The sequence below is a fragment of the Malaya genurostris genome, chromosome 2, assembly GCF_030247185.1.
Source record: "Malaya genurostris strain Urasoe2022 chromosome 2, Malgen_1.1, whole genome shotgun sequence".
NCBI lineage: Eukaryota > Metazoa > Arthropoda > Insecta > Diptera > Culicidae > Malaya > Malaya genurostris.
In genome coordinates, this window is record NC_080571.1 from 226,435,322 (window position 1) to 226,461,519 (window position 26,198).

At 37.0% G+C, this 26,198-nt stretch overlaps 1 protein-coding gene across 1 annotated transcript; it reads left to right on the top strand.

Moving 5' to 3' along the window:
• The first annotated feature begins 12,761 nt into the window (after positions 1-12,761).
• Positions 12,762-26,198, top strand: LOC131427855 (uncharacterized). The gene is made up of 6 exons (XM_058591409.1): positions 12,762-13,313; positions 13,467-13,503; positions 24,813-24,869; positions 24,930-25,048; positions 25,123-25,293; positions 25,360-26,198. Exons 1-6 carry the CDS (start codon positions 13,267-13,269, stop codon positions 25,799-25,801), a joined length of 873 nt encoding a protein of 290 aa, XP_058447392.1. The 5' UTR covers positions 12,762-13,266; the 3' UTR covers positions 25,802-26,198.

The window sequence follows — 26,198 nt, forward strand, 5'->3', positions numbered from 1 at the left end:
GAAGAATATTCATGCACAAAACACATGCGGATTGATAAAAAAAGGTATCATCTTACTGCTAGGTGGATTAAGCACGTTTTTACCTTTTTTTATAAGTATAAAAAATAGGTATAGAATTCGCTCAAACTTTCGAAAAATTTTCCGAGGCCCGGAGGGCCGAGTGACATATACCAATCGATTCAGCTCGACGAACTGAGCAAATGTCTGTGTGTGTGTGTGTGTATGTGTGTGTGTCCGTATGTGTGTTGTCAACTAAGAGGTCGAGATCTCAGAGATGGCTGGACCGATTTTGATCAAACTAGTCGCAAATGAAAGGTCTCCCCGTCACCCAGAACGCTATTGAATGGTTTTGAGATCGGATGTTTACTTTTTGAGTTATTCGAAGTTTTATGTCAAAATTTTCAGTTTTTTGACAGTATCTGTCACAATTGACCTTGAAAACAGAATATGTTTTCAGACTTAGATTCCGCACGATAATACCTATTCAACAAGCCATAGATTGTTAAAATCCGTCCATTTTTAACGGAGATATCGAAATTTTTGTGTAAACGACTTTTCCCCCTATTCCAGCAGTACGAGTTTTGAACGCTGTACGACAAAGAAGTGCTTGGGAGCAACGGAAAACACGATTTTTTATTCTGTTACATACAATTGTTTCTAAGTACCAAAAAGACTGTGTACAGCATCCTTTTTCATGACAATTTGCCTCGGACCGATTTTAGCACGGCTCGTTTTTGGCAACATAATCGTTCGAATATGACATATATGAACCAGATGATGGCAGATTTTTTTTTAATTATATTGTTTTAAACTACTTACAGCAATAAATGCTGGAAGAACATAACATCCATATACCATTCGAATCAGTTCGTCGAGATCAGCAAATGCGTGTGTGACAAATAATTTTACTCAATTTTCGCGGAAAATTTCTTTTCTGCAAATTCAGATTCATACGAAAAGTCGTATGCTCCCAAACAAAGTTCCTGAATTATGTTTGGTTCCGACCTCTGGTTTCGGAACTACAGGATGATATGTGAAACGAAATCAAAATTGTGTAACTCATTCTTCTCGTAGATGGCTGAACCGATAAGAATCATCTAAGATGCAAATGAAAAGTTTCAAGATTCTTTAAAACATCTTGCTCTTCAGTCAGATCCAACTTCCGGTTTCGGGAATACAGGGTGATTAGTATAAAAATGTCTATTCCACATAAATTAATCAGGTTTATCGGGTTAGCAGATTTGGATAGTCGATAAAAAAAATTAACTTTTTTCAGTTTTAGTAATATTCAGTTGTCGATTCAGAAGGCACCTAAAAATTTAATTCGTGCTATGATTTCTCAAAGATGTCTTCACTGATTTTCAAATATTTTGAAACAAATGTAAACTATACAGCTATTCAGGCGAATTTATCTGACTTCGGCCATATCGATTTTAGAATTCCGGTTCCAGTATAAAATCGTTTCTCAAAGCTCAATCGTTTTCTAAAAAAAGCCTAATAAAATTTCAGAAACAAAAATTCAAATTGAATTAAACTTATATACAAAATTAATTAGTTTTATACATACATACAAAATTTAATGAATTTTATCCAATTAAGCTTCAAAGTTGTACTCAAAACTGTAATTTATTCGTCATACGGCCATACGAATCGGTTTGGGTTATGCTGGTTCCTGAATACCGGCTCTGGAAGTACCTTAAATTACCGTAAACTCTAAAGTGAAACTTACATATCATGGCATGTTTAATCGATTATCACACTTCTAGATTTAAATTCGATTGTATTTGCAGTTTCGACATTACAGAGCAATGAGTGATTACAATCTCAAATTGTCGCTTAAAACGACGGTCATTAAAATAATGTAATGAAAACTTAAACACCGAAGAATATTCATGCAAAAAACACATGCGGATTGATAAAAAAAGGTATCATCTCACTGCTAGGTGGATTAATCACGTTTTTTATATATAAAAACGTGATATATATAAATAAAAACGATATATATATAAATATACATATAAAAACGACTCCAAAAACGAATATCGCTTAAACTGAAATAAATATATTTGGTAATCGACTATCCAAATCTGCCAACCCGATAAACCAGATTAATTTATGTGAAATGGACATTTTTATACTAATCACCCTGTATCTCCTAAACCAGAAGTCGGATCTGGCTAAAAAGTAAGAAATTTTATAGAATTTTAAGACCTCTCATTTGAATCTTAGATCGGTTCAGCCATCTACGAGAAAAATAATTGCATTGTTTTAATTTCGTTTCATATATCATCCTGTGGTTCCGCAATCAGAAGTCGGATCCAAACGTAATTCAGGAACCTTGTTTGGGAGTATACTACTTTTCATATGAATCTGTGTTTGTAGAAAACGGTTTAGCCATCTCCGAGAAAATTAAGTGAAATTATTTGTCACACACGCATTTGCTGATCTCGACGAACTGATTCGAATGGTATATGGATGTTATGTTCTTCCAGCATTTATTGCTGTAAGTAGTTTAAATCAATATAATTATGGAATTACTTCCAACTCGAAAATGCTGATATCAACTGGTTTACATATGGTATATTCGAACGATTATGTTGCCAAAAACGAACCGTGCTAAAATCGGTTCGAGGCCAATTGTCATGAAAAAGGATACTGTACACAATCTTTTTGGTACTTAGAAACAATTGTATGTAACAGTATAAAAATTCGTGTTTTACGTTGCTCCCAAGCATTTACAGCGCTCAAAACTCCCACTGCTGGAATAAAGGGAAAAGTCGCTTATACAAAAATGTCGATATCTCCGTTGAAAATGGACGGATTTTAACAATCTATGGCTTGTTGGATAGGTATTACCGTGCGAAATCTAAGTCTGAAAATATATTATGTTTTCAAGGTCAATTGTGACAGATACTGTCAAAAAACTGAAAATTTTGACATAAAACTTCGTATAACTCAAAAAGCAAACATCCGATCTCAAAACCATTCAATAGCGTTCTGGGTGACGGGGAGACCTTTCATTTGCGACAAGGTTTCGGTACGGTTTATCGTTTCAATGATGAGTTGAATTGATCCGGAAACGCGAAAGAAAATTCTGCACATTTGGTGCTCAGAAAGTGGTGTCACGTACAACTAAATTGCAAAACGGGTGAAAGTGCACCAGACCAGTGTCAAAAATATTATCGAGAAGTTCGGTAAGACCCTTTCCATTAAGGATTTGCCCCGATCCGGTAGGAAGACGGGTCCCAGCCAACCCGGCTGGGACTTAAAAGTGGTTGAGTACATCAGGAAAAACCCATCGGCGTCGACGCGGGATTTGGCCAAGCAGTTCAACACCAGCATCGGGATGATTCAACGGATCAAAGTTCGGAACTCCCTAAAAACGTACAAAAAGTCCCTGGTACAGCAAGTTTAGGCCAAAACAAGAGCACGAAAACTGTATAACCGGATTCTACAGAATAAAGACGGATGCATTCTGATCGACGACGAAACCTACGCCAAGGAAGACTCTCGAGCGCTGCCCGGACCGCAATATTATACGAAATCGGTGTACCAGGACCTGGACGACGCTGACACCACGGTGGCGAAGTTTGGGCAGAAGGTGTTGGTCTGGCAAGCAACTTGTATCTGTGGTTTGCGGTCGTCGATTTTCTTCACGAAGGGCACAATTAACGCCAAGGTGTACGAGGAAGAATGTTTGAAGAAGAGAATGCTGCCACTGTACAGAAAGCATAAGGCTCTTCCTCACTTCTGGCCGGATTTGGCTTCAGCCCACTACGCGAACTCCGTTCTACAGTGGTTGTCAAAAAATAATGTTCAATTCGTGGAAAAGGACATCAACCCACCGAACTGCCGGATCTTCGGCCCATTGAAAGGTATTGGGCAATTGTCAAGCGGCACTTTCGGAAGGAAGGTACAGTGTTCCAAAACATGCAGGAGTTAAAAAAAACTGGACAGCTGCCACCAGGAAAGTCACAAAAGTAACTGTGCAGAATTTAATGAAGAATGTCAAGTCCAAAGTGCGAGCGTCGCACAGAAATGCATAAAAATGTAATTTTTCTACAATATATCGAAAACTGATGTCAAAATATGTTTTTTTTTTCGCTTTTTCATTCAATAATCAATGTTGCTAACTACTTTTCGATACATTCTTTAGTCTCTTGATGGGGCTGTTATAACTGATGAGATACTGCGTTTCATCTTCAGCCGCCCGCTCCGGGTCAGACGCTGTTTTGAGCCTCCCCTAAAATGGGGAAACAGACGCTCGTTTTTCCCTTCCCTGTCTGCTTACAACCATAGATCCCATCGAGGTTAATTACCCGATCTTCACTATGGTTGCTAGCATCCCAGCCGGTGCCGCGCGGTGAGTAGGGTGATAGGAGCTCTGCATAAGAGGTGAAAGACTGCATAATGGGGTCTTATGTTGCACGTAATACAGTTTTACCGACCTGAACCTCTATAATTGAAATAAAAAACATAGTTTTACTCTAGGTAGTCAACCAGTATAAAGTGTGCAATAACCAAGAATTTAGAAATGACTTTCGTGGACCACTATAAACACATGCTTGATTCTGCAACATTTTTCTTTATCCGTACATTATAAAAATATAAATTTTACTCGGGTCGGCGGTCTTACAAGCCAATTGTCGTACGTTCTCGAGTCTCAACCTGGAAGGATTCTTAGTGTCAGTAAGATCGTAGTACTAGCCATGCAACGATGTTGTATGCTATGGATCGGCTACAAAGTCTGTTGAAACAGAAAGGCCAATTTGTATAAAAGAGTGTAATGCTAAGACTTTACTTTGCTTTACATTATTCAAATATCATACAATACCAATCTATGCGAAACCTACACTAAAATATTATAGCTAAGTGTAATGTACATACGGTATAACACATGTAAATCAAACAGTGTTAGTACAACCGCACTTTAGGTTATTAATTTCTACAGGCTTCCCTCTACCTTTCACGTGCTACCCGCTAATCAATATTCAAACATTAAAATATTCGTAAATTGATATTGTGTCGAATCGCACTGGTTCAGGAGAATTTCTGTCCAAACTCAATTTACACATACCGCTCGGTCATTACGGAATCAAAATATCTTCATTATAAACTATCAGCTATGCTAAACATGAACACAAATGTCAACAATGCTGAAACACAAACTGATGTAATGTTTTTATTTTAATTGTTGAACTAATCAAAAGCCTTTACAGTGAATCGTTCCTTACATAATCAAGTCTCCACTTTATTACACATTTGCAATGGATGGAACACAAAATGGCTTAACCAAATAAGCTTTGTTCCGGATCTGCGTTGCCTAGTTGCCTAGATCTGCGTTGATAAAATTCGTCTTCCAGTTCGGCTTTTCGTACCGCATGTTAGGATTTGTACGAACTATTAAAAATTCGGACATACAGCTACTCATTGTAGTAATAAGTAATAGTATATGAAAATAGTGAAGGTACTTCATTTGACACCACTCAAAGTTCATCCTCCAAATTACCCAAAAATCAACCTAATCCCCATGTTAAATCTAAAAACGCAAAATTTAAAGGCCTCCTGGTTTGGCAAATTCACAAACCAATCCAGGAACTAGTACAAGAAAAGACAATAACCCAGTGGGCTCAGTTTCACAGCCACCATCAGGATTACTGAAGTTTTCGGAAATTGTAGAATGCATTTTCGCAGCATTCAATATTTCTGAACCTCTAAAGACCATCATAACGGCATTCCTTCCAGTAGCTAGAACATTTTTGAAACAGTTATCAGCTCAATGGCCAGCTCTCTCAGCTTTTGAATCATTTGATGGATAATTTATCATCCGCCGCGAATGATTCAATCACTGTCCTGCAGTGGAATTGTCGAAGCATTATGCCAAAGCTTGATTTATTTAAAGTTTTGTTGCATAGTCAAAAATGTGATGTATTTGCTTTGTGCGAAACATGGCTCACATCAAACATAGCCTTAAACTTTAATGACTTTTACATTATACGTCTCGATAGAGACTCTCCGTATGGCGGAGTGCTTTTAGGAATTAAGAAATATGATTCCTTTTATAGATTAAACATTCCTTCACCTTCTAGTATAGAAGTTGTTGCTTGCAAAATAAACATTAAAGGAAAAGACATTTGTATAGCTTCGGTTTATAGTCCTTCAAGAGCACAAGTTGGACAGCGACAGCTTAATGAAATGGTTGAAGCCCTTCCTGCTCCACGATTGATTCTGGGGGATTTCAATTCGCACGGAATGATGTGGGGTTCCGTTTACAATGATAGCAGATCATCTTTAATATATAATTTTTGCGATAATTTCAACATGACAGTATTAAATATGGGTAGCATGACACGGATCCCAAGACCTCCAGCACGTCCCAGTGCATTAGATTTATCTCTTTGCTCGACTTCAATTCGACTTGATTGCACCTGTAAAGTATTTCCTGATTTACACGGTAGCGATCATTTACCAATCATCATCTCAATTAGCAGTAACAAAAGCATTGCTAATTCAGCTAGTATTCCATATGATTTGACAAAAAATGTGGTCTGGATTAAATACCAAAGTAGTATCTCAAGTACCTTGAACTCAATGGAAGAGCTCAACCCATTTGAAGAATATGACTTCCTCGTTTGTTCTATTCCGGAGACCGCAGAACAAGCACAAACCAAACGATTTCATGGTCCATCGACTAACAGAAGGCCTCCAAAACCTTGGTGGGACAAAGAGTGCTCAGATGCTAAACACGCGAAACAAAATGCTTTCAAGACGTTTTTAAAACAAGGAGGAGGAACTCCTCAGAATTTGGAAAAATCTTGATTTTAGAAACCAAGTACAAAAGCATACTTCGGGTCATGAAATGTAGCTATTGGAGACATTTGTCGTAGGTTTGTAAAGAGAAACCTTAATGAGCACTCTTTGGAATACGGCCAGACGAATGAGGAATCGTAACGTAGGAAATGAGAGTGAGGAATACTCGAACCGATGGATATTTGATTTTGCGAGAAAAGTTTGTCCAGATTCTGTTCCTACGCATAGCATTATGAGGGAATCTTTTCCAAATAATGGTTCCATTGATAGCCCCTTTTCAATGATGGATTTTTCCATAATACTCATGTCTTGTAACAATAACGCTCCTGGGTTGGACAGAATTAAATTCAACTTGGTGAAGAATCTGCCCGACCTCGCAAAAAGACGTTTGTTGGAATTGTTCAACAAGTTTTTTGAGCAAAATATCGTTCCACCTGACTAAAGGCAAGTGAAAGCTATCGCCAACCATAAGCCGGAAAAACCAGCTTCCAATCACAACTCATAAAGACCCATTGCAATGTTGTCCAGCATTAGAAAATTGTTCAAAAAACGGTTTACTGTCAGATACTCAGTTTGGTTTTCGTAGAAATAAAGGGACGAATGATTGCCTTGCATTATTTTCGTCTGACATCCAAATTGCCTTCGCTCAAAAACAACAAATGGCATCTGTATTTTTAGACATTAAAGGAGCATTTGATTCAGTTTCCATTGAAGTTCTTTCAGACAAGCTCCACCAACATGGACTTCCACCGGTTATAAATAATTATTTGCACAACCTTTTGTCAGAGAAGTGCATGTATTTTTCACATGCCGATTTGGCAACAATCAGAATTAGCAACATGGGTCTCCCGCAAGGCTCATGCCTCAGTCCGCTCCTGTATAATTTCTATGTAAACGACATTGACAGCTGTCTCGTAACCCCATGTACACTAAGACAATTGGCATATGATGGCGTGGTTTCAGTCACAGGACCCAAAGCTATTGATCTGCAAAAACCATTGCAAGATACCTTAGATAACTTGTCCGTTTGGGCTGTTCATCTGGGTATCGAATTCTCTGCGGAGAAAACAGAGCTGGTCATTTTTTCAAGAAAGCATGATCCCGTGCAGCTTCAGCTTCATATGATGGGAAGAATGATTCAACAGGTTTTAACTTTCGAATACCTCGGGGTGTGGTTTGATTCCAAATGCACGTGGGGAAGACACATTAGGTATCTGATAACAAAATGCCAACAAAGAGTAAATTTTCTTCGAACAATAACAGGATCTTGGTGGGGTGCTCATCCGGAAGATCTAATAAAATTGTATCAGACAACGATACTTTCAGTGACGGAATATGGATGCGTTTGCTTTCATTCCGCTACAAACTCTCATATTATCAAACTTGAGCGAATTCAGTATCGTTGTTTGCGAATTGCTTTAGGCTGCATGCATTCGACACATACAATGAGTCTTGAAATTCTGGCGGGAGTTCTTCCATTGAAAGATCGTTTTTGGGAGCTTTCATCACGACTGCTAATAAGATGTGAGGTACTGAATCTCCTGGTTATTAATAACTTCGGAAGGCTAGTTGAGCTTCAATCTCAAACAAGATTCATGACAGTAAATTTTAACCATATGTCACAGGAAATCAACCCTTCAAGATATATTCCTATCCGTGACACCCTCCTAAATGTCCCTGACTCAACTCTATTTTTCGACACATCCATGCAACGCGAAGTGCGTGAAATCCCGGAACACCTACGCTCGATGGAAATCCCAAAAATATTTACAAGTAAGTTCAGGCATATTGACTCTGAGAAAATATTTTACACGGACGGATCACGAATTGATCTGGGTTTGGTTCGACAATAATGTTTCGATTTCATTTAGGCTTCAAGAACCTGCATCTATTTTTATAGCAGAGTTAACAGCAGTTCATTATAGTTTGAGTGTAATCGTCACAGATAGTCTGAGTGCAATTGAAGCCATTCGCTCAAACGCTGTTGGCAAAAATGAACCGTTTTTCTTGGGCAAAATAAAACAGTGCCTGAACGATATATTGAGCAATAATTATCAAATCACAATAGTTTGAGTCCCGGCTCATTGCTCCATTCCAGGCAATGAAAGAGCCGATATTTTAGCCAAAAGTGGTGCTATTGAAGGTGAAATTTATGAGAGACCGATTGCTTTCAACGAATTCTATAGCTCGTCTCGCCATAGAACACTTGCCAGCTGGTAAGCTTCTTGGGATAAAGATGATCTGGGTCGATGGATGCACTCAATTATCCCAGAAATATCGACAAAAACATGGTTCAGGGGACTGGATGTGAGTAGAGACTTCATTCGTGTAATTTCCAGACTCATGTCCAATCACTACACGTTAGGTGCACATCTCCTTCGAATTGGACTTTCCGAGACTAATCATTGTGCTTGTGGCGAAGGTTACCGCGATATTGACCATGTCGTTTGGACATGCGTGGAGTATCGTGATGTCAGATTTCAACTAATAAATTCCTTGCGTACCCAAGGTAGACTATCCAATGCCGCAGTTCGCGACATTCTTGCTTATCGTGACCTTTCTTACATAAAACTTCTTTATCATTTCATTAAGTCCATTGGAATTCCAATTTAAATTTTATTTTATGTTTGACTCCTTTTTCTTCCATGGGTTCCAATAGCCAGCTATCTTATATTGAATAAAAGTAATAAACTGATACACCCAAACCTCCATTTACGTAATAATCGGGACTTCGTGAATCGAGTTATGATGTCAAGAAAGTTTACGTTATTTGAAATTTTCAACGTAAAAAAAGTTTTCCCTATGTATATTATTGGATATGTATAATATAGAGGATAACTATGGAACAAAAATTATTAGCATTTGAGGGAAAATGATGTTCTAGGTCGCATCAATTTCCAAGATGGCGACTTCCGGTTTATTGATAATCTTTGAAAACCCTTATAATATGGGTATTTTTTGAACGGGTTTGATGAGTATATGTCGGAACACGATGTTTGAGGTCGTTCTGAAATCCAAAATGGCGGTTTTCGGTTATGTCTAGAAAACCCTTACAATTTGTGTCGATATTTCTCGAATTACTTGAATACTTTCACAATATGCATATTTTCGGAACGGTTTTCATTAGTAAGAGCTTACATTTTTGGAGCAGTAGCCTAATATCTGCGGGAGATCTAAATTATAGCCGGATAAAGTAGAAAAAAGATTAAAATACCAGACAAATCAGTTTTAGATTATCAAGACTGCTGAAACTGCTAAACAAGTACCATAATAAAGTGAAATTCTGGATATAAAAGACTAGAGCAGATGGCTATGCCATCTTGGAATTCAAGACCACCTCAAACATCGTTTTCCAACAATGATTCATCAAACCCGTTTCGAAAATACCTATACTGTGAGGGTTTTCAAAGATTATCAATAAACCGAAAGTCGTCATCTTGGAATTCAGAACCACCTCAAAAATTGATTTCCAAAATGTACTCATCAAAACCGTTCCAAAAATATCCATATTTTAGTAATTTCCATGGAATATAAATGAGCGGGAAATGATTTTCATTGTGTGCAAAAACCTCTTTTTACGCAGTAAAGACTGTCCCAGAAAGTATGGACGTACTTTGATTTCGTTGTAAATAATTCACAAGTGTTGGATATTCAAATTTCATTCGATATACTGATAATATTAGACTAAAACAGCAGAATATTATTCTCAACATTTGCTACTTAGCCATTGTAGACTATCTGGCGCACCTTCTTGCGAACGTTCCTCATTAAATTCCGTACAGACTTCTTGGCGACAAGTTTTGACACTTTTTTCCAATCTTTTTCGAACTGTTGAATGGTTTCGACTGTCGAGACATTTTTCCTAAGATATGCCTTCGTTAATGCCCAAAATTCCTCAATTGTTCGAAGTTGTGGGCAATTTGGTGGATTCATGTCTTTTGGGACGAAAGTGACATTTATGGTAGTATACCATTCTACCGTTGATTTCGAGTAGTGGCAAGAAGCAAGATCTGGTCAGAAGACAACAGGATCCTTGTGGCTTCGAATCATGGGTAGAAGTCGTGTTTGTAAACATTCCTTGATGTATATTTCGGTGTTCATTGAAGCAGTGGTGTTGAAGGGTTTCGAAATCTTACCGCAACTACAAATTGCTTGCCAGACCAAAGCTTTTTTACCAAATTTTTCGACTTCCAACGATGTCTCGGACTGGTTTAACACTTGGCCTTCTCGCACCGTATAATATTGTGGTCCCAGCAAGGATTTGTAATCGAGCTTCAGGTAGGTTTCGTCGTCCATGATTATGCAGTTCAAATTTCCAACAAGAATCGTATTGTACAGCTTTCGAACCCTCGGCCTGATCGATGCTGCTTGTTTCGGACTACGTTTTTGTTGCTTCTGCTTCTTATAGGTTCGAAGATTCCAACGTTTTTTAGCACGAAGAACATTTGACTTCGAAGTGCCCACTTTTTGGCCACATCCCCAACTGAAACCTTCTTCTTTTGCTGGAAAGTCCACGCCTTCAGTATATGTTTATCCAACTGAGGGTTACCAGGACCTTTTTTCGACCCGTTTTCGGTTTATCCTCAAAGGTGTTATCCTCACCGAACTTCCTGATTGCATTTCGCACGGCTTTTTCACTTACTCCTTCCATTTTTGCTATCTTTCTCAGTTCGCGTTCTGTGCACCATTTGTACACAATTTTTCGACGTTGTTCTACTGAAAGTCCACGCTTTTTGAAACTAACTAAAGAAAACTAATAAAAAACTGCACAATTGGTTAGAGAAGAGTGTAAACAACAGGACACAGCCATAAAAATTGACAGATTCTGAACCATTGCGAAATGGTAGCGGTTTTTGGTTGCGTCAATACTTTCTGGGACAGTCTTTAGGTTCGTAAAAAAAGTTGACGTTATTTGGGATTTTTTTCGTAAAAAGAGTTACGTAAAAATAGGTAACGTAAAGAAAGTTTAAGTAAACGGAGGTTTGCATGTACAAACAAACCTGGAATAGTTATAAGATCATGTACAAAATAAATGCATTTTATTTAATGTAATTTATAATAGCAAATCGCTTGATAAAAACAGTGTTTAGATTAACTAATGAATACCAACATACTAATATGATATTCGAAATATATTAGGTTTAAAGTACTATGTATTGTGGATGCCACGGTGAAGGAAAACTTATGTATATTGCCTATGAAGTAAACGTATTTATGATAAAAAAAAGCTTCAGTAGTTTTCGACAGAGCCAGCTTTCTAAACGCTTCTCAGTTTTGAAATTTGATTGGTTCTGATGTGAAATTGGATCTTCTGTTTCGGCAGACTCGATTTCTTAGTATACAGTTGGATGAAGACGACATCTACGAGTCATGCGAAAGATTTAGTCAAAAAAGGTGATTTGGCCCCTCGACAATGCATCATAGCACAAGTCGAAAGGCTGGGAAGTCTCCAAAAGGAGAAGAGTTTGACCATGCGGCTCACTCACCAGACCTGACCCTATCCGACTACCATCTCATGCCTCGTTCGTTTTCTGAGCAGCACTTTGTTTTTTTTTTGAAATTTGTGAAAATGGTTCAGGCAGTTGTTAAACATCAAAGGCAGTTAATTTCATTGACAAGGTATCCACAAATTACCAGAAAGATGGCAAAAATGTGAAAATAATAAATTAGATTTATTCCCTTGCAACTAATGTGATTATTCACAAAACATGAGGAGTACACCTGTCATAATCAAAGTAATTACCGAAATATCAACAAATATTTACCGGTCAAATTGAATGCGATGGCCGTAGGCTAACACCACCTCCTCGAGCATGCACCCTGGTAAAATTTTGCACTTTTCCGATGATTCAACCAAATACAAACAAAGCACCGCACATGCGTCCCAGCTGACAGATCAACAAACAGCTGATTGTCTGTCATTCTGCTTTATTGCTACACAATTTCCTTATTAGTTACACACCTCCAGCGACTCCCTCATCTGTTCCGATAGCTAAAAACCCACATAACCCAGCCTCTTCGGCACGGTATGACTCTTACCCTAAGGTTTGCCGTCGCTAAGGGAAGCAAAATCAGAAGTCAACCAGTATCCTTTATTGATTCATGTTGCGTTATGTTGTTAAGTGGTGTTGAAGTTTTGTGTTTCTGTTTGCGCTGTTTGTGTAGAATATTTTCCAGTCACGAAAGTAGTGTTCTCAAACTAAATTGCCATTGTTTCAAAGTTTGAAATGTGTTCATGGGGAATTGTAACAGCTCTATTCGAAGTACGTTTTTCACTGCAATAAAGTGCTCGCCGATTAAACTGGAAGCCATGAAAAAGATGGTGCTGATTCATGCTCAGCACCACAATCGATCAGCGGCTAGAACGACGTAGTTTCCGTCGAGGAAAACGGCCGGGGGAGGTTTTTTTTCACGCAATCACGGGGCGTGTATGCGTGCTCAGCAGCCTGGCAAGTAATGGGGAATTGCTTCAAAGGATGCCTTTCGGAAGAGAATCATTTGCGGTAAGGACTCAGTTAGCGGCTATGCCCCGCCAGTGAGGGTAGTATTCGTGGTAAAATCGATAATTTATTTGCGTTTCCTTCTCCTCTGGCTGCCGCTGTGGTTTTTGTTTTCCGGTTTCTCCAACTTTTGCCATATAACTGGATCATCCCCAGCGGTCGAGCGCTGAACACTAGTGGAAGTCAGTATGAGGTAATTTTGTGTTTTTTTTCGTTCTTACTGTGATGCAGTTATAACAACAAAGAAGTATCATTGGACCGTATCATGTGGTAGCAATCACCCAAAATAAATGGTTTTGGCACAAATGATGCATTGCGCCAAATACGTACATTGGGAAATATGAAAAGCTTTTTGTTCATTTTGGATTTTTAAGGCCAAAATAGAAACCCAAATAAAACCGGTGGTCTAGATTGAAAACGGATGAATTAAAACAACGTTTAACGTTGAACGTTCAGTTTGAGCTTGTGAGGTCAGGTTTTTTATTTCTTAGTTATTCGATGCGTATTTTTATTTATATTTCCTATCTATTTTGAGTCAGGCCTCAACGGGCATTTTGGAACTGAGAGCACTCACAACCCGTACTTTTTTTTGATATCATGATTACATAGTTGAAAATGTATACAACGAATTCATTCAAATTTTTACAATTTTGAAATTTTAAATAAGCTAGGTGGTTTCGAAATAATCCACGAATCGATGTGATTTGGATATTTTCAAGTGGAAAGAAAAATCGGTTCAGCCATCTCTGCGAAAATTGAGCACTAAAGAGATCGATTAAAGATGCACACACATACATACACACCCACATACAAACAACTTGGCATCCACAATCTCGTCGAGCTGAGTCGAATGGTATTTAACACTATGGGTTTCCGAGGATCCGTTCGTTAGTCGGGTTTTACAATAACTCTTACCTTTCTATATAAAAAGTACGGGTGTGTAATGTCAGAGACATAACTGAATATCGTAAATACGAATAAAACTGACACTCTTTCTTCATACTTTCGAATATCAATTAGTTGATCGATTGAGTGAATTGTGCAAGCTTTCCCCTTTTCACTGCAAGAAACGATACATCTAAACTAAAGTACAGATTAGTTACATTAAACAGTTCTTTATGATAAAATAATGGTGTTTTTGAAAAGAACTTTTTATGAATGGTTTCTGAGTCGGTGCTATGAAATTTTTATAGCAAATGTGCCGTATACAGTACAGTGAAGTAAAATTTCGCAACATTCTTTGGGTATACAATTATTGTTCCAAATAGCAACAAAATTTTGATGTCGATTATTTCATTTCGGATTTGAATATTTCAGTGAAAAAAACTATCAAAATGCCATACGGGATTAATTTCTGATATTCAGAAGGCCCAAATTGTGCAATTCTCTTGACTGTTGACTGTTGCGAATTCTGCACTGCGAAAATTGCACAAAGATAGCTAAATTATCCCAGATTTGCAATACACTGATGGTTTTAATTTCCGGTCTAAATGAGAGAACGACCTGAGCGTTTCACGCTTTTCATACTTGATTTGTTCTTACTGATGCTGGTGGGAGAACCTCACCTCGACATCCAATTCCGTCGGCTGGCACAATAGAAGAAATGAACTATTTTCAATCAAAACCTTTTATACTCGTCCAGTACCTAATCGGATCTAATATGTGCCTAACTACCTCAAAACCGTCGTCTGGGTGCGAATAAGGCAAGCAAACGTGATACATTTTCCTCATAATTTCCAAAAGTTTTAGAAAATTATGTTTTTCAGTTATTTGTGGTTATCTCACGCTGTTGAAAATTTAGTCACGAATTCCTGATCATATTTTTGATAGTTTGTAGGAAAAATTGGGTTGTTGGATTAAGTACATCAAGAGATATTCGCTTGGTTTCAGTTTTTCTTTCACTTGTTTCCTGGACATCAGATCATTTTTTCGATAGTTTTCGTTACAAAAGCGCATCATTTGATTACCAAGATTAATTTTGGCATTATTTTTTTTCTGAGAATATTTGACGACTTTTAAGATGGCGACCAGGAGCATAAAATTCTAGTTGTGAAAGTAATGGTTCAGATTGTACTCGTTGAGAAATACTGCCGTTGATAAAATAAAGCATTGTAGCTATGCGGCGTTCTTCAAGATTTGCAATGATTGAGCGGAAACATATATTGGAGAAGCCAAATGAATGAAAAACTAACACAAAAGATGATTTATTGGAAAAAGATACGCTCAGGGACAGGGGACTCGAACCTGCGTTCCTATGCATTCCGTTCATGCGCGCTACCATTTCGCCACTCCACAGTGGTTCAAAAGTGCAATTTCACGCTCTTAAGTAATAACTCATAGAAATGTGGTTTTTGAGGTACAGTATCTTCAGCAAAGTTGCTCAGAATGATAGACACCCGCTTTTGGCATATTTTATTTATGTGATTAATGCCCCTAAAAGTGAGATAAAAATATTATTTTTGCTCAGGGCCAACATAGGGGCTAAGTTACTTCGGCAAAGTTGTGCAGAAAGTTTTTTTAAACAAATTTCCTGAAGGCACTATTCCCGTAACTTAAGTGTAATTCATGATATAATGTATGTTCTGAGAAGGGTGTCCTAAAATCAGTTTTTGTACGAAAACACATATATTTTCAATTTATATGACTTTTCATGTTATACAAAGTTTTTCATCATTAAAAACCACAAAACTTTTTCATACATACTATGCTTCTATTATTTCAGTTTAATGAAATAGAGCCATTTTTCATGATTTTTTTAACAGAATTCCAACTTGTCTATCATTAAAAGGCGCAGAAAGGTGCAGATGAGACAACTTACATATTAAACTACTTCAAAAGTACTTTTATACCGTGGTTGAATTACTCGTCTGCGATCGTCTGCAGGCGAGATATGTTCTTTGCAAATATCATTGTCCTTGGCATTTGCAATGATAAGGTTCATTGTATATCAGATCAGATTTCAGTATATATTCGTTACCATGGTAACTTTCACAATAAAAGATTTTTATGGACATCGAAGTCTACATATAGAAAAGTTTAGTAATAATTACAGACGTTTTTTTGAAAGTAGCTGTCCGACGGTTTTTGAGTGTGAGATAAGAAGCCATGACTTTGAAAAAAGGCAATCATCATGTCGAATTACGTTATGTCATTTTTTGGTAAGTTTTTTTTCTATAGAAAAGCTCTGCGAATAAATATACTCTATTCATCAATTAAAGTGGAGATCGATAAAAAGCAAAGCAAAGTCTTGGCATTAACTTTCGTTTTGTGGAATTTAGCCTTTCTGTTTCAACAGACTTCGCAGCCGATTCTTAGTGTACAGAATTATTGCATGGCTAGTACTATGGATCCTACTGACACTAAGAACCCTTCCAGGTCGGGGCTCGAACATACGACAACTGGCTTGTAAAGACCAGCGTCCTATGCACTGAACCGCCAACCCGGGAGATCGATAAACGCTTGCTATATTGTACTGTTCATAATGATTAGGAAGTTTCTTTTATACAGATGTCGGGAGTATTATACACGCGAGCAATCCAGATCACTTACGAAACGGGATCCCATGAATTGGTTATTATTTTCATCGGATCTTTTGATTACAAATATTCGTCATTGGCTAAAACAATCTGAGAAGAATCTGTCGGACGATGCTAATAGCCTTTAAGCTGATTAAGAACATTGTCAGCTATCATAACATAAATAAAAATAACTAAAAAATGAATTTTGATCATACTTTTCTCTACCAGAAGATGAAACTTAATTCGATTTGATGATTGCTTTTTAAAAGTCGTGACAAAACAGTTACTTAACTATTCAATTTATAGACATCAATGTGAAATAAAATCTAATGGTAATGAATATATACTGAAATCTGATCTGACATACAATGAACCTTATCATTGCAAATGTCAAGGATAAGGATAATTGCAAAGAACATATCTCGCCTGCAGACGAGTAATTCAACCACGGTATGAAAGCTCTTTTGAAGTAGTTTAATATGTGAGTAATCTCATCTGCACCTTTCTGCGCCATTTAATGATAGACAAGTTGGAATTTTGTTTAAAAAAACATGAAAAATGGCTCTATTTCATTAACCTTAAATGATAGCAGCATAGTATGTATGAGAAAGTTTTGTGGTTTTTAATGATGAAATACTTTGTATAACATGAAAAGTCATAAAAGTTGAAAATATGTGTGTTTTCGTACAAAAACTGATTTTAGGAACCCTTTTCAGAAAATACATTATATCATGAATTACACTCAAGTTACGGGAATAGTGCCTTCAGGAAATTTGTTTAAAAAACCTTTCTGCACAACTTCGCCGAAGTAACTTAGTCCCTATGTTGGCTCTGAGCTAAAATAATATTTTTATCTCACTTTTAGGGGGATTAATCACATAAATAAAATTTGACAAAAGATGGTGTCTATCATTCTGAGCTACTTTGCTCAAGATATTGTACCTCAAGAATCACGTTTATGTGACTTATCAATTAAGAGCGTGAAATTGCACTTTTGAACCACTGTGCACTCTGAATCTTGTTTTAATCACTCTAAAACGCCAGTCAGACACAGTAGCACGTACATCGAACATGGTCTACATCCTGGCCGTCACCCGACCGATACCTTATATCCAAACATCTTCTCTGTCCATCAAACACTAGTATTCTCGCTTTATACCTATTTCTCCGATCAAGCATTGAGTAGGAGAGTGTACCTGTACTTGTCACCTTCTTTAATGGTATCGGTCGGGTGACGGCCAGGATGTAGACCATGTTCGATGTACGTGCTACTGTGTCTGACTGGCGTTTTAGAGTGACTAAAACAAGATTCAGAGTGGCGAAATGGTAGCGCGTATGAACGGAATGCATAAGAACGCAGGTTCGAGTCCTGTCCCTGAGCGTATCTTTTTCCAAGAAATCATTTTTTCTGTTAGTTTTTCATTCATTTAGCTTCTCCAATATATGTTTCCGCTCAATCATTGCGAAACTGAACTTAGTTATGGTGGCTTTACGTCAAACCAACTAAAAATTAATAAATCGTTCTTCGAGAGTTTGTAAGTTTATGAGCATGCAACGCGCCTTAGATGATGGAATAGGAAATGTAATCCAGTTTCTAGGCTATGAAGCGCATGCATTAAAAATTGTTTTTTGAACAGATTTGATGCGTTCTTCGTGTTCCATACAATGCTGCACTGTTTCTAAATTGGCCTGACATAAGTAATATATAATAATTTTTCTGTGTAATGGTCCTGGACATACTATTTGCTTTATTGACAATTGTATTATAATGCTCCACGAAAGTAGGTTTTGAGTCTAAAATTACGCCTAGGTCTCTAATAATTCTACATTCTGCTACAGGTTGGTTTCCTAAATATATGTTAATAGAAGAAGACATGAATTTTCTACTCAACGTTACTGAACTACATTTCTTAACGTTTAGTTGCAGTAAGTTTTTGTTGAATATGTTAATTTCATATTGGAATACTTCAGCATCTACAGCATTTTTTATTTCCATAAAGAGCTTCATGTCGTCTGCATATGCAAGGACTTTTAGATGTTTAGATTTTAGGAAATGACGTTTACGTACAAAATAAAAAGAAGAGGGCCTAAATGTGAACCTTGGGGAACACCTGAAGTGACATTTATTGATTTGCAGTATGTGTTTTGATAGCGTACAATTTGTTTACGTCTTATGGGATATGAATCAAGTCATTCCAAAAGTTTTTGTTCAATGCCATATTTTTTTATTTTTGAATAGTAATAATGGTATGTAAATTCTGTCGAAAGCTTTGCTGATGTAAGTATAAAGAGTTTCTACATAGTTTCTATTGTAGATAGCTTTTTAGATGAATGTAATGAATTCCAACAGATTTGTTGGAGTAGAGCACCACTGTCGCATACTTGAACTTCCTTCTCTGTTGACTGGACCGATTTTCAAAAACTGAGATTCAAACAAAAGGACTTATTTGAATTTCATTTTGATCCGACTTTTGGTTCCAGAGTTACATGGTAATATGTGAGAATTTAGAAAAAATGTTCACTCAATTTTCTCGGAAATGGCTAAAACACAAACTAAAATTCAAAGTTTGGGGTTTGAACGGTTAGTGGAACGAAACTAAACTGTTTTTGAAAAGAAATGAAAGTTCCCTTAAATCCTACTATAAAGAATTTTAAACTATTTCGTTATAATACTAACGTAATAGTGCCAGACGGGTACCAGTATTTCGAATGCTATTTGCATTCATCCTCAGTATATCAGTTTAGAAGTTTGTTTATCAAAATTCAAAAGAAAGATCTACTAGATCCTACTTCCGGTGCCGCAATTACAGAGCGATGATTGTCAAAGCTTTCAAACCGCCATATAAAATGATACAAAATCGGTACGCAACTGTACGTACTGGCACGGAAGAAGAAAACACAACACGCCTTTGTTCAATTTCGTACATACTTCAAAGAAAACGAAACGGTTACGAATGGCTGCTACTAGTATGTGATTTTGGTAAAATACAATATTGCGGTTGAGAGAAATCTTTGCTATTTCATGATAAGTGCGACCGAAAGAATGAAAGAATGTTAATGAAGTAATTTTGTTTTGAAAAATAAACATACATCGGAATTTCATGCCTTGCGATGTACAGGGTGTTCCACGAAAAATTTGGAATTAAAAAATGCAATAATAAAAACGGTTTGATAGTTTTTAACGATTATACTTTTATTTGAAAGATTGATTCATGAAATCTATTTATGTAAAATGTTTGGTTTCAACAGGACGGCGATGGTTAGCGTAACATTTATCTTTAACCGTTCCTCGATGAAAATAATCCGGCGACGTCAAATCGCAGCTTCTCGGAGACCAATTCACAACACAAATTTGGCTGATTATTCGATTTTTAAAGATTGTTCTCAGAACATGGATTGTTTCGTTGTCTGTGTGGCACGTAGCGCCGTCCTGTTGAGACCAAACATGTTTCATACAATTTCCACAGTCGGAAATGAAGTAATACTGGTGTACTGATGTCAATGAAAACAGGTAATGAAGATATACTGATGTCAATGAAAACAGATAATATTGTCAAAATACTGCTAAATACTAATTTTTTTATTATATCGTTTATTTATACCCGGCTTTAACTTAGTTACGGTCGTTCGCCGATGTTAGGAAAATTATTTACAATGATAATAATTATAACAATAATAATAAACCTACTCCTATTCAAAATATCATTTCACGAAATTTTGCTCTTCTCATCAAGAAAGGTTATACAATCACTATGAAAACCGATCTCTGCAACGAGGCCCGAAGGCTGTTCGAATCAGTTCGTTGTGCACTCACTTTTCTTGGTGATGGCTAAACCGATTTTTACAAACTTAGATTCGAATAAAAGGTCTTAAGATGCCATAGGAAATTTCAGAATTTTAAATTCAACTACTTCCGAGTCTGGAACTACAGGTTGACGAGTGTATTTGGCTTTTGTATTTCAATTTCGGATTAATTTCTATCCTCAGAAATAGCGTGACCGATTTTCACAAACTTATTTTCAATTCAAAGGCTGAAGCAAATAACCTAAAAAAATGTCTAAACTGAGTTTGAAACTATTCCATTCGTTAGTCATTGTTAGTAGACGGCCTATCAAAATAATTCTAGCTATCTTGGTTCCCGATTTCCGATTCCGGCAGCACGGAAAATAGTGTTCAAATGTTCCAGAATTAAACTACATTCTACATTCTCAGAGATGGTTTGGCCGATTTACACGAACTCAGGTTCAAGTAGAAGTTCTTAATGTTTCATATAACATTCCCGAATTTCATCTGGTTCCGACTCCGGAACTACTGAATTAGCGTTGAAAATTTTATTCCGCCACCTAAAGCTACGAAGTGAAAGAGGGAAAAATTCTAGGTTCAGAACCGTTATTTGGCAATGCGTACCAGCTTCGGCTATTTCGGTCTTCAGAATCGGAAATAGTGGTCAAAAACTGCGAAAAGATGGCTAAATCGATGTTCACAAACTTCAAGTGGTTTCATACGGAATCCCTGAAGTTATTTCGGAACTAGTTCCGTTTCCGGAACTAGAGGGTGTTTTGATTTGTAGATTGTGCTAGATTATGTTCGAAGAAACTTTCCTGTTTCTATTCAATAAACAAACGTTTTTAGAGTTCCACAGCAATATTTATAATATTTTGAGTAATATGAGAAAGGCTAGATGAATTGAAACAGGTGTTTAGGTTTTCTTACTAAAAGGTTTTTGAACAATTTAATTACTAAATACTACATATTCAAGTATCAATATCTCGAAAATGTGGAAACATGTGGAACCAATTTCAACAAAGTTTGAAAATATGATCAAAACACTATTTGAAAAATTAGCAGTCAGAACTTAAATTCGCCTCAATTTATATGAAAACATACTGGTAAAAAAGTATATCCTACACGCATAAAAAAGCTCTGTGATTTTACATCTTATTAGATGCACATAAATGGAGCGTCGCAGTTCACGCAAATTTATGTGAAAAACTTGAAAAATCATTTTATGTTATGTCTAAAACTCCTTGACATGAAATTCATTGAAATAAAAAAATGAATTCTGATAGCAACCGCCGCGACTTGAACCGAGAGAATCATTGGATTGCAAGTACGTCTGTTTATCGACTGAGCCACAGTAGCATGCATCTGCAAGTTACAGTCGACACCAGTAACATTCAAGCTAATCTAATATTAAGTCATTACAAATGAAATGTTCCGTCATTTCACAAATTAGGTATATTGATCAAAGTAAACGAGAAAATAAGAGCAGTTGAAAATTTCAGACAAAAGTAAAAAGAATTTTCTGCAGATAGACGAAGTTTTCAGTGTTTTCATCAATTAAATATTGTTTATCTGCACACCAAAAAACATTGAATTTTACAGGTGACTTAATCGCTCAAACGATGTAATTCATAAAGACCTAACTTGTCAAATGATGGAAAATCTCATTTGTAATGACTTAATGTTAGATGAGCTTGAATTTTACTGGTGTAGACTGTAACTTGCGTTCTGCTAGCAGGAGTGGCTGTATGAATTTAAATGCACCTTTTACCGGCCAAGCAGATGCATGCTTCTGTGGCTCAGTCGATTATCAGACGAACTTGCGATCCAATGATTCTCGGTTCAAGTCGCGGTGGGTTGCTTCAAAATTCTTTTTTTTTAATTTCAATGAATTTCATGTCTTGGAGTTTTAGACACAATATTAAATGTTCTTCCACGTAAATTTGCGTGAATTGCGACGCTCCATTTATGTGCATCTAATAAGATGTAAAAATTTTTAAGTGTGTGTTTAGCGGTTTGTATCTCATTTTTGATTGGAAGGAACGTTGTATCAGGAGACCTCTTCGTTCTTTTGTGTCTCAGTACTTTGTGGAAAGTTGTTTGTTTTGTTTTTATCTGCTCCTGTTTTCTCGCTTACTTTGATCAAACAGAATCCAATCCAAATAAGACTTTGCAATTCGGAGAAGATCTGTTTTTGCTGCTTTTTGGTTTAAGGTTCTCGCCACGACTTCCTGTTCCGTCTAACGCATAAGAAGAAATGATCGGTTTTCGACCATGGTTTATCTTTTATACTAATCCAGTTGAACATCGGGACTGATGTGCTTTTCTTATTGTTTTCAAAGCTTGCAAAAATTAAATTTTTGAGTTATTTTTGGTTATTTTTCACTGCTGAAATTTGTACCATAAATTGGTGTTCATATTTCTGATGGTCTAATTGTAAGGTCTGTAAGTTGATGCTCAAACAAAACCTCTTGTTCATTCAGAGGTTAGTAAAAGTTTGTGCTAGGGCCCATAACAAATTAAACTGCTTAATGCAAAACTCGGCAGCAGTAAAAAGTGTTCTGTAAATAGCAGAAGCTTTACGTATGTTTGGCGGTTCAAATTGAACTGCCGAGTTTTGCATTAAGCGCTATTCACACTAGGCCGTGACGTATCCGGAACGGGACTGGACCGGATACCGTCCGGGTTACGCTTCAAATTTGTTTAAGCTTTATGTGAATAATCTCACTAGACCGTGTCGTACCCGTGTCTAAGTCGACACACGTCCGAAGCACGGTCAAAGCATGCGTTGACTCCAAGTTACATTGGCAGGTACTTGTCACATGCTTTCCATCCAAGGCTCCAAGACACAGCGGGAAATTCCACAAAAATCGTTAGCAATCTTCTTCCACATATCTTTTGTTGGTTTCGCATTGCATCGTCGATTAATTTTTTGGTAATTACACGACATATCTCGTGAACAATCTGGTAGACAGTCCCAAGTCTGTAACTAAATGCTATGGTTTTCGCGTGTCTCCTGTTGCTAAATATCTGAAATCATGAGACGAACACAAATTATAAGCCATCTCAATGATCGTTATACAATTTTTGGTTGAAGTTTTCTTGTCATTTACAAAGAAATCTTGCCATGCAATTGTTCTTTACGCTAAGAATCGGCTGCGAAGTGTGTTGAAATAGAAAGGCCGAATTCCACAAAAGGAATGTAATGTTAGGACCTAGCTTTGTTATTCAATGCTGTATTTTTAACAAATGAGGCTGAACTGTAAAATGAAGAATTACTAAAAGTAAAATGGTCTAGTATCGGAAATCGAAAATTTTTGACAGTGGCTTGTTTACACTTCTATAGAATTAACTAGGACAAGGTTGATCAAAGTATTGAGTTCAGAAATAATGTCAAATGTAAATCGAATGAAGAAAATATACTGTGCACAAACACGTGGAAAACCAAAAGCTACGCATGAACCCAAAGGAATCTGCAGACCTTCGAAAAATCTGAAAACAGGAATCGTCAGATGCGCAGCAAGGTTCTTACGATTCGAGATGTGGTCAAAAGGTGCAACGCAAACCTTCAAACGGTGCGGAACATACTTACCAGTGAAAAAAAGCAAGTCGTACAAAGCCAATGAACAATCTAGACGGTTCATGAAGCAGAATTTAGTGGTAAAAAAACGTACCAAGTTCTTGAAGAAAACAAAGGCTGCATTTTGATCGATGGAGAAACATACATCAAATTATATTTTAAGCAGCTTCTCGATCAAAAGTTTTACATGCGAACGGGATGTGGGGATTGGCGGGAAAGATTCTATTCCCCAAGAATACCCTAATTTGGCAAGCGATTTGCAGATGTGTCTGAATAAAGTTTGTATGGCCCTTCGTCCGTAAGCCTAAATATTTTTTGGCCCGACTTGGCCAGCTGACACTACTTCTGGGTGATTCTCTCGGCTAATAAATCCTCCGAATAGTCTGGAATTTCGATCAATCGAGAAATACTGAGCAATATCAAATCAGTGAATTCAACGAAGCAGCGAGGCTGTAATTTTGATGTTTTAATAAAAGTACTGCAAAGGAACCATTACTCGATTCTTTAAACTTATTGAATTCCAGATCTTTTTGGGTATGCCAAAGTATTTTTTGTCTGACTTTAATTACCTTTTCCTGCATGACTTTGTGTGAAGCTAATAGTTTTATTCGATTTCTTCAGATGCTAGTTGAAGGAAAGCTACAGCAACAAGAGCAAGGCAGAAAAAACAATACCAAGGTACGATACCAGAGTTTACTTCAGCTATGATTTCATTTTAATTTTTCCTATCAATTTAAGAAAAAATCAAAACTATTCAGTAAATTTTGGAAAAGCAAGGACGTGGAGTACTCAAGACTGAAAAAAGCAAACAATAATTTTATAGATCGAATTCACAATGCCGATCATCAAAAACTCGGGTAATACTCAATCGATTAATATTTTTGGCACTGTTCACCATATTTTACAAATTTATACTATATTTCTACCTCAGATCTGATATACAACTGCAGTGCCTAGACGCGCACTCGTTGCTGCTGGTGTCCAAAGATAACAATACTCGCCGCAACGGATATCATGATCTTAATACGGACATGACTTCGACGCCGGGCAGTTCGCTTGATCTCGAGTGGGAAAACGACATTGGATACCAGAATAATCCTTGGTATTACTTAGTTGATTTAGGCTTAAGGTACTCTAATCATAACTAAATCTATTCTCTTTTCCGTAGGGTACTCCGACCAAGTGACGACCGACTACTGCCCAACTATCCAAATCAAACGGATGCTGTGTTCAAGGTGGAAGAATGGTCAACTTTGAAGAAAAGTAAAGACCGGATAAACTCCATCAGGCGGCTGGACCGTAATGGAGCAAGCCGTCTAGCGGAGGGCGGATCAAACAGCCAACCAATGGGTGCTTTCGAGCCCCAGAGTTCCGGTGCCACTCGAACACCCTCGATTTGCGGTTCGTATGCCTCTTCCTCACACATATCAACGCCAGAGGATTCGCTCGAGTGGGATATCGATCAGGATCGGCAGCTGAAATCGGAAAACGAATCGATCGACTTCGAAACGAAAGAGCTGCTGTTGGAGATCGAACAGCTGAAGAATCGCGTTCTCAACGAGACTGGTGCTAACATAAGGGATCTGAAGTTTGACGAATCGATAAGTTGATTCCGCCACGAGGAGCTTAATGCCATTTGATGGCTGTTAATGAATCAAACAATTATCTTCATATGACTAGGAGAAATCTAAAAGTTTAGAAAAGTTACAACACGTTTAGGAGAAATACAATACAAGTAAACAAATTATCATGAATAATTCCATAGGGATCGAGTCGAGAGAATTGCTAAATATAATCAGCAATCCTATATTTATTGTGACTTCTATATATTCTTTAGTTTATAGACGATTTTTATTCAAGAATTGATTAAACACCCAAAAACAAACCAAACAAAACAAAAATCATGTGAAAAAGCATTTATTTTAAAGTGCTAAAAGATACTAATATTGGCGCATAGCATTGTATAATCAACAATAAAGGATTACATGATCTCGTTGATTTTCGTTA

Coding starts and splice junctions, on each gene's coding strand:
- LOC131427855 (XM_058591409.1), top strand. CDS start 13,267: ATGGGGAATTGCTTCAAAGGATGCCTTTCGGAAGAGAATCATTTGCG. Junction 13,314..13,466: donor TCGGAAGAGAATCATTTGCG/GTAAGGACTCAG, acceptor GATCATCCCCAG/CGGTCGAGCGCTGAACACTA. Junction 25,294..25,359: donor GGATACCAGAATAATCCTTG/GTATTACTTAGT, acceptor TCTTTTCCGTAG/GGTACTCCGACCAAGTGACG.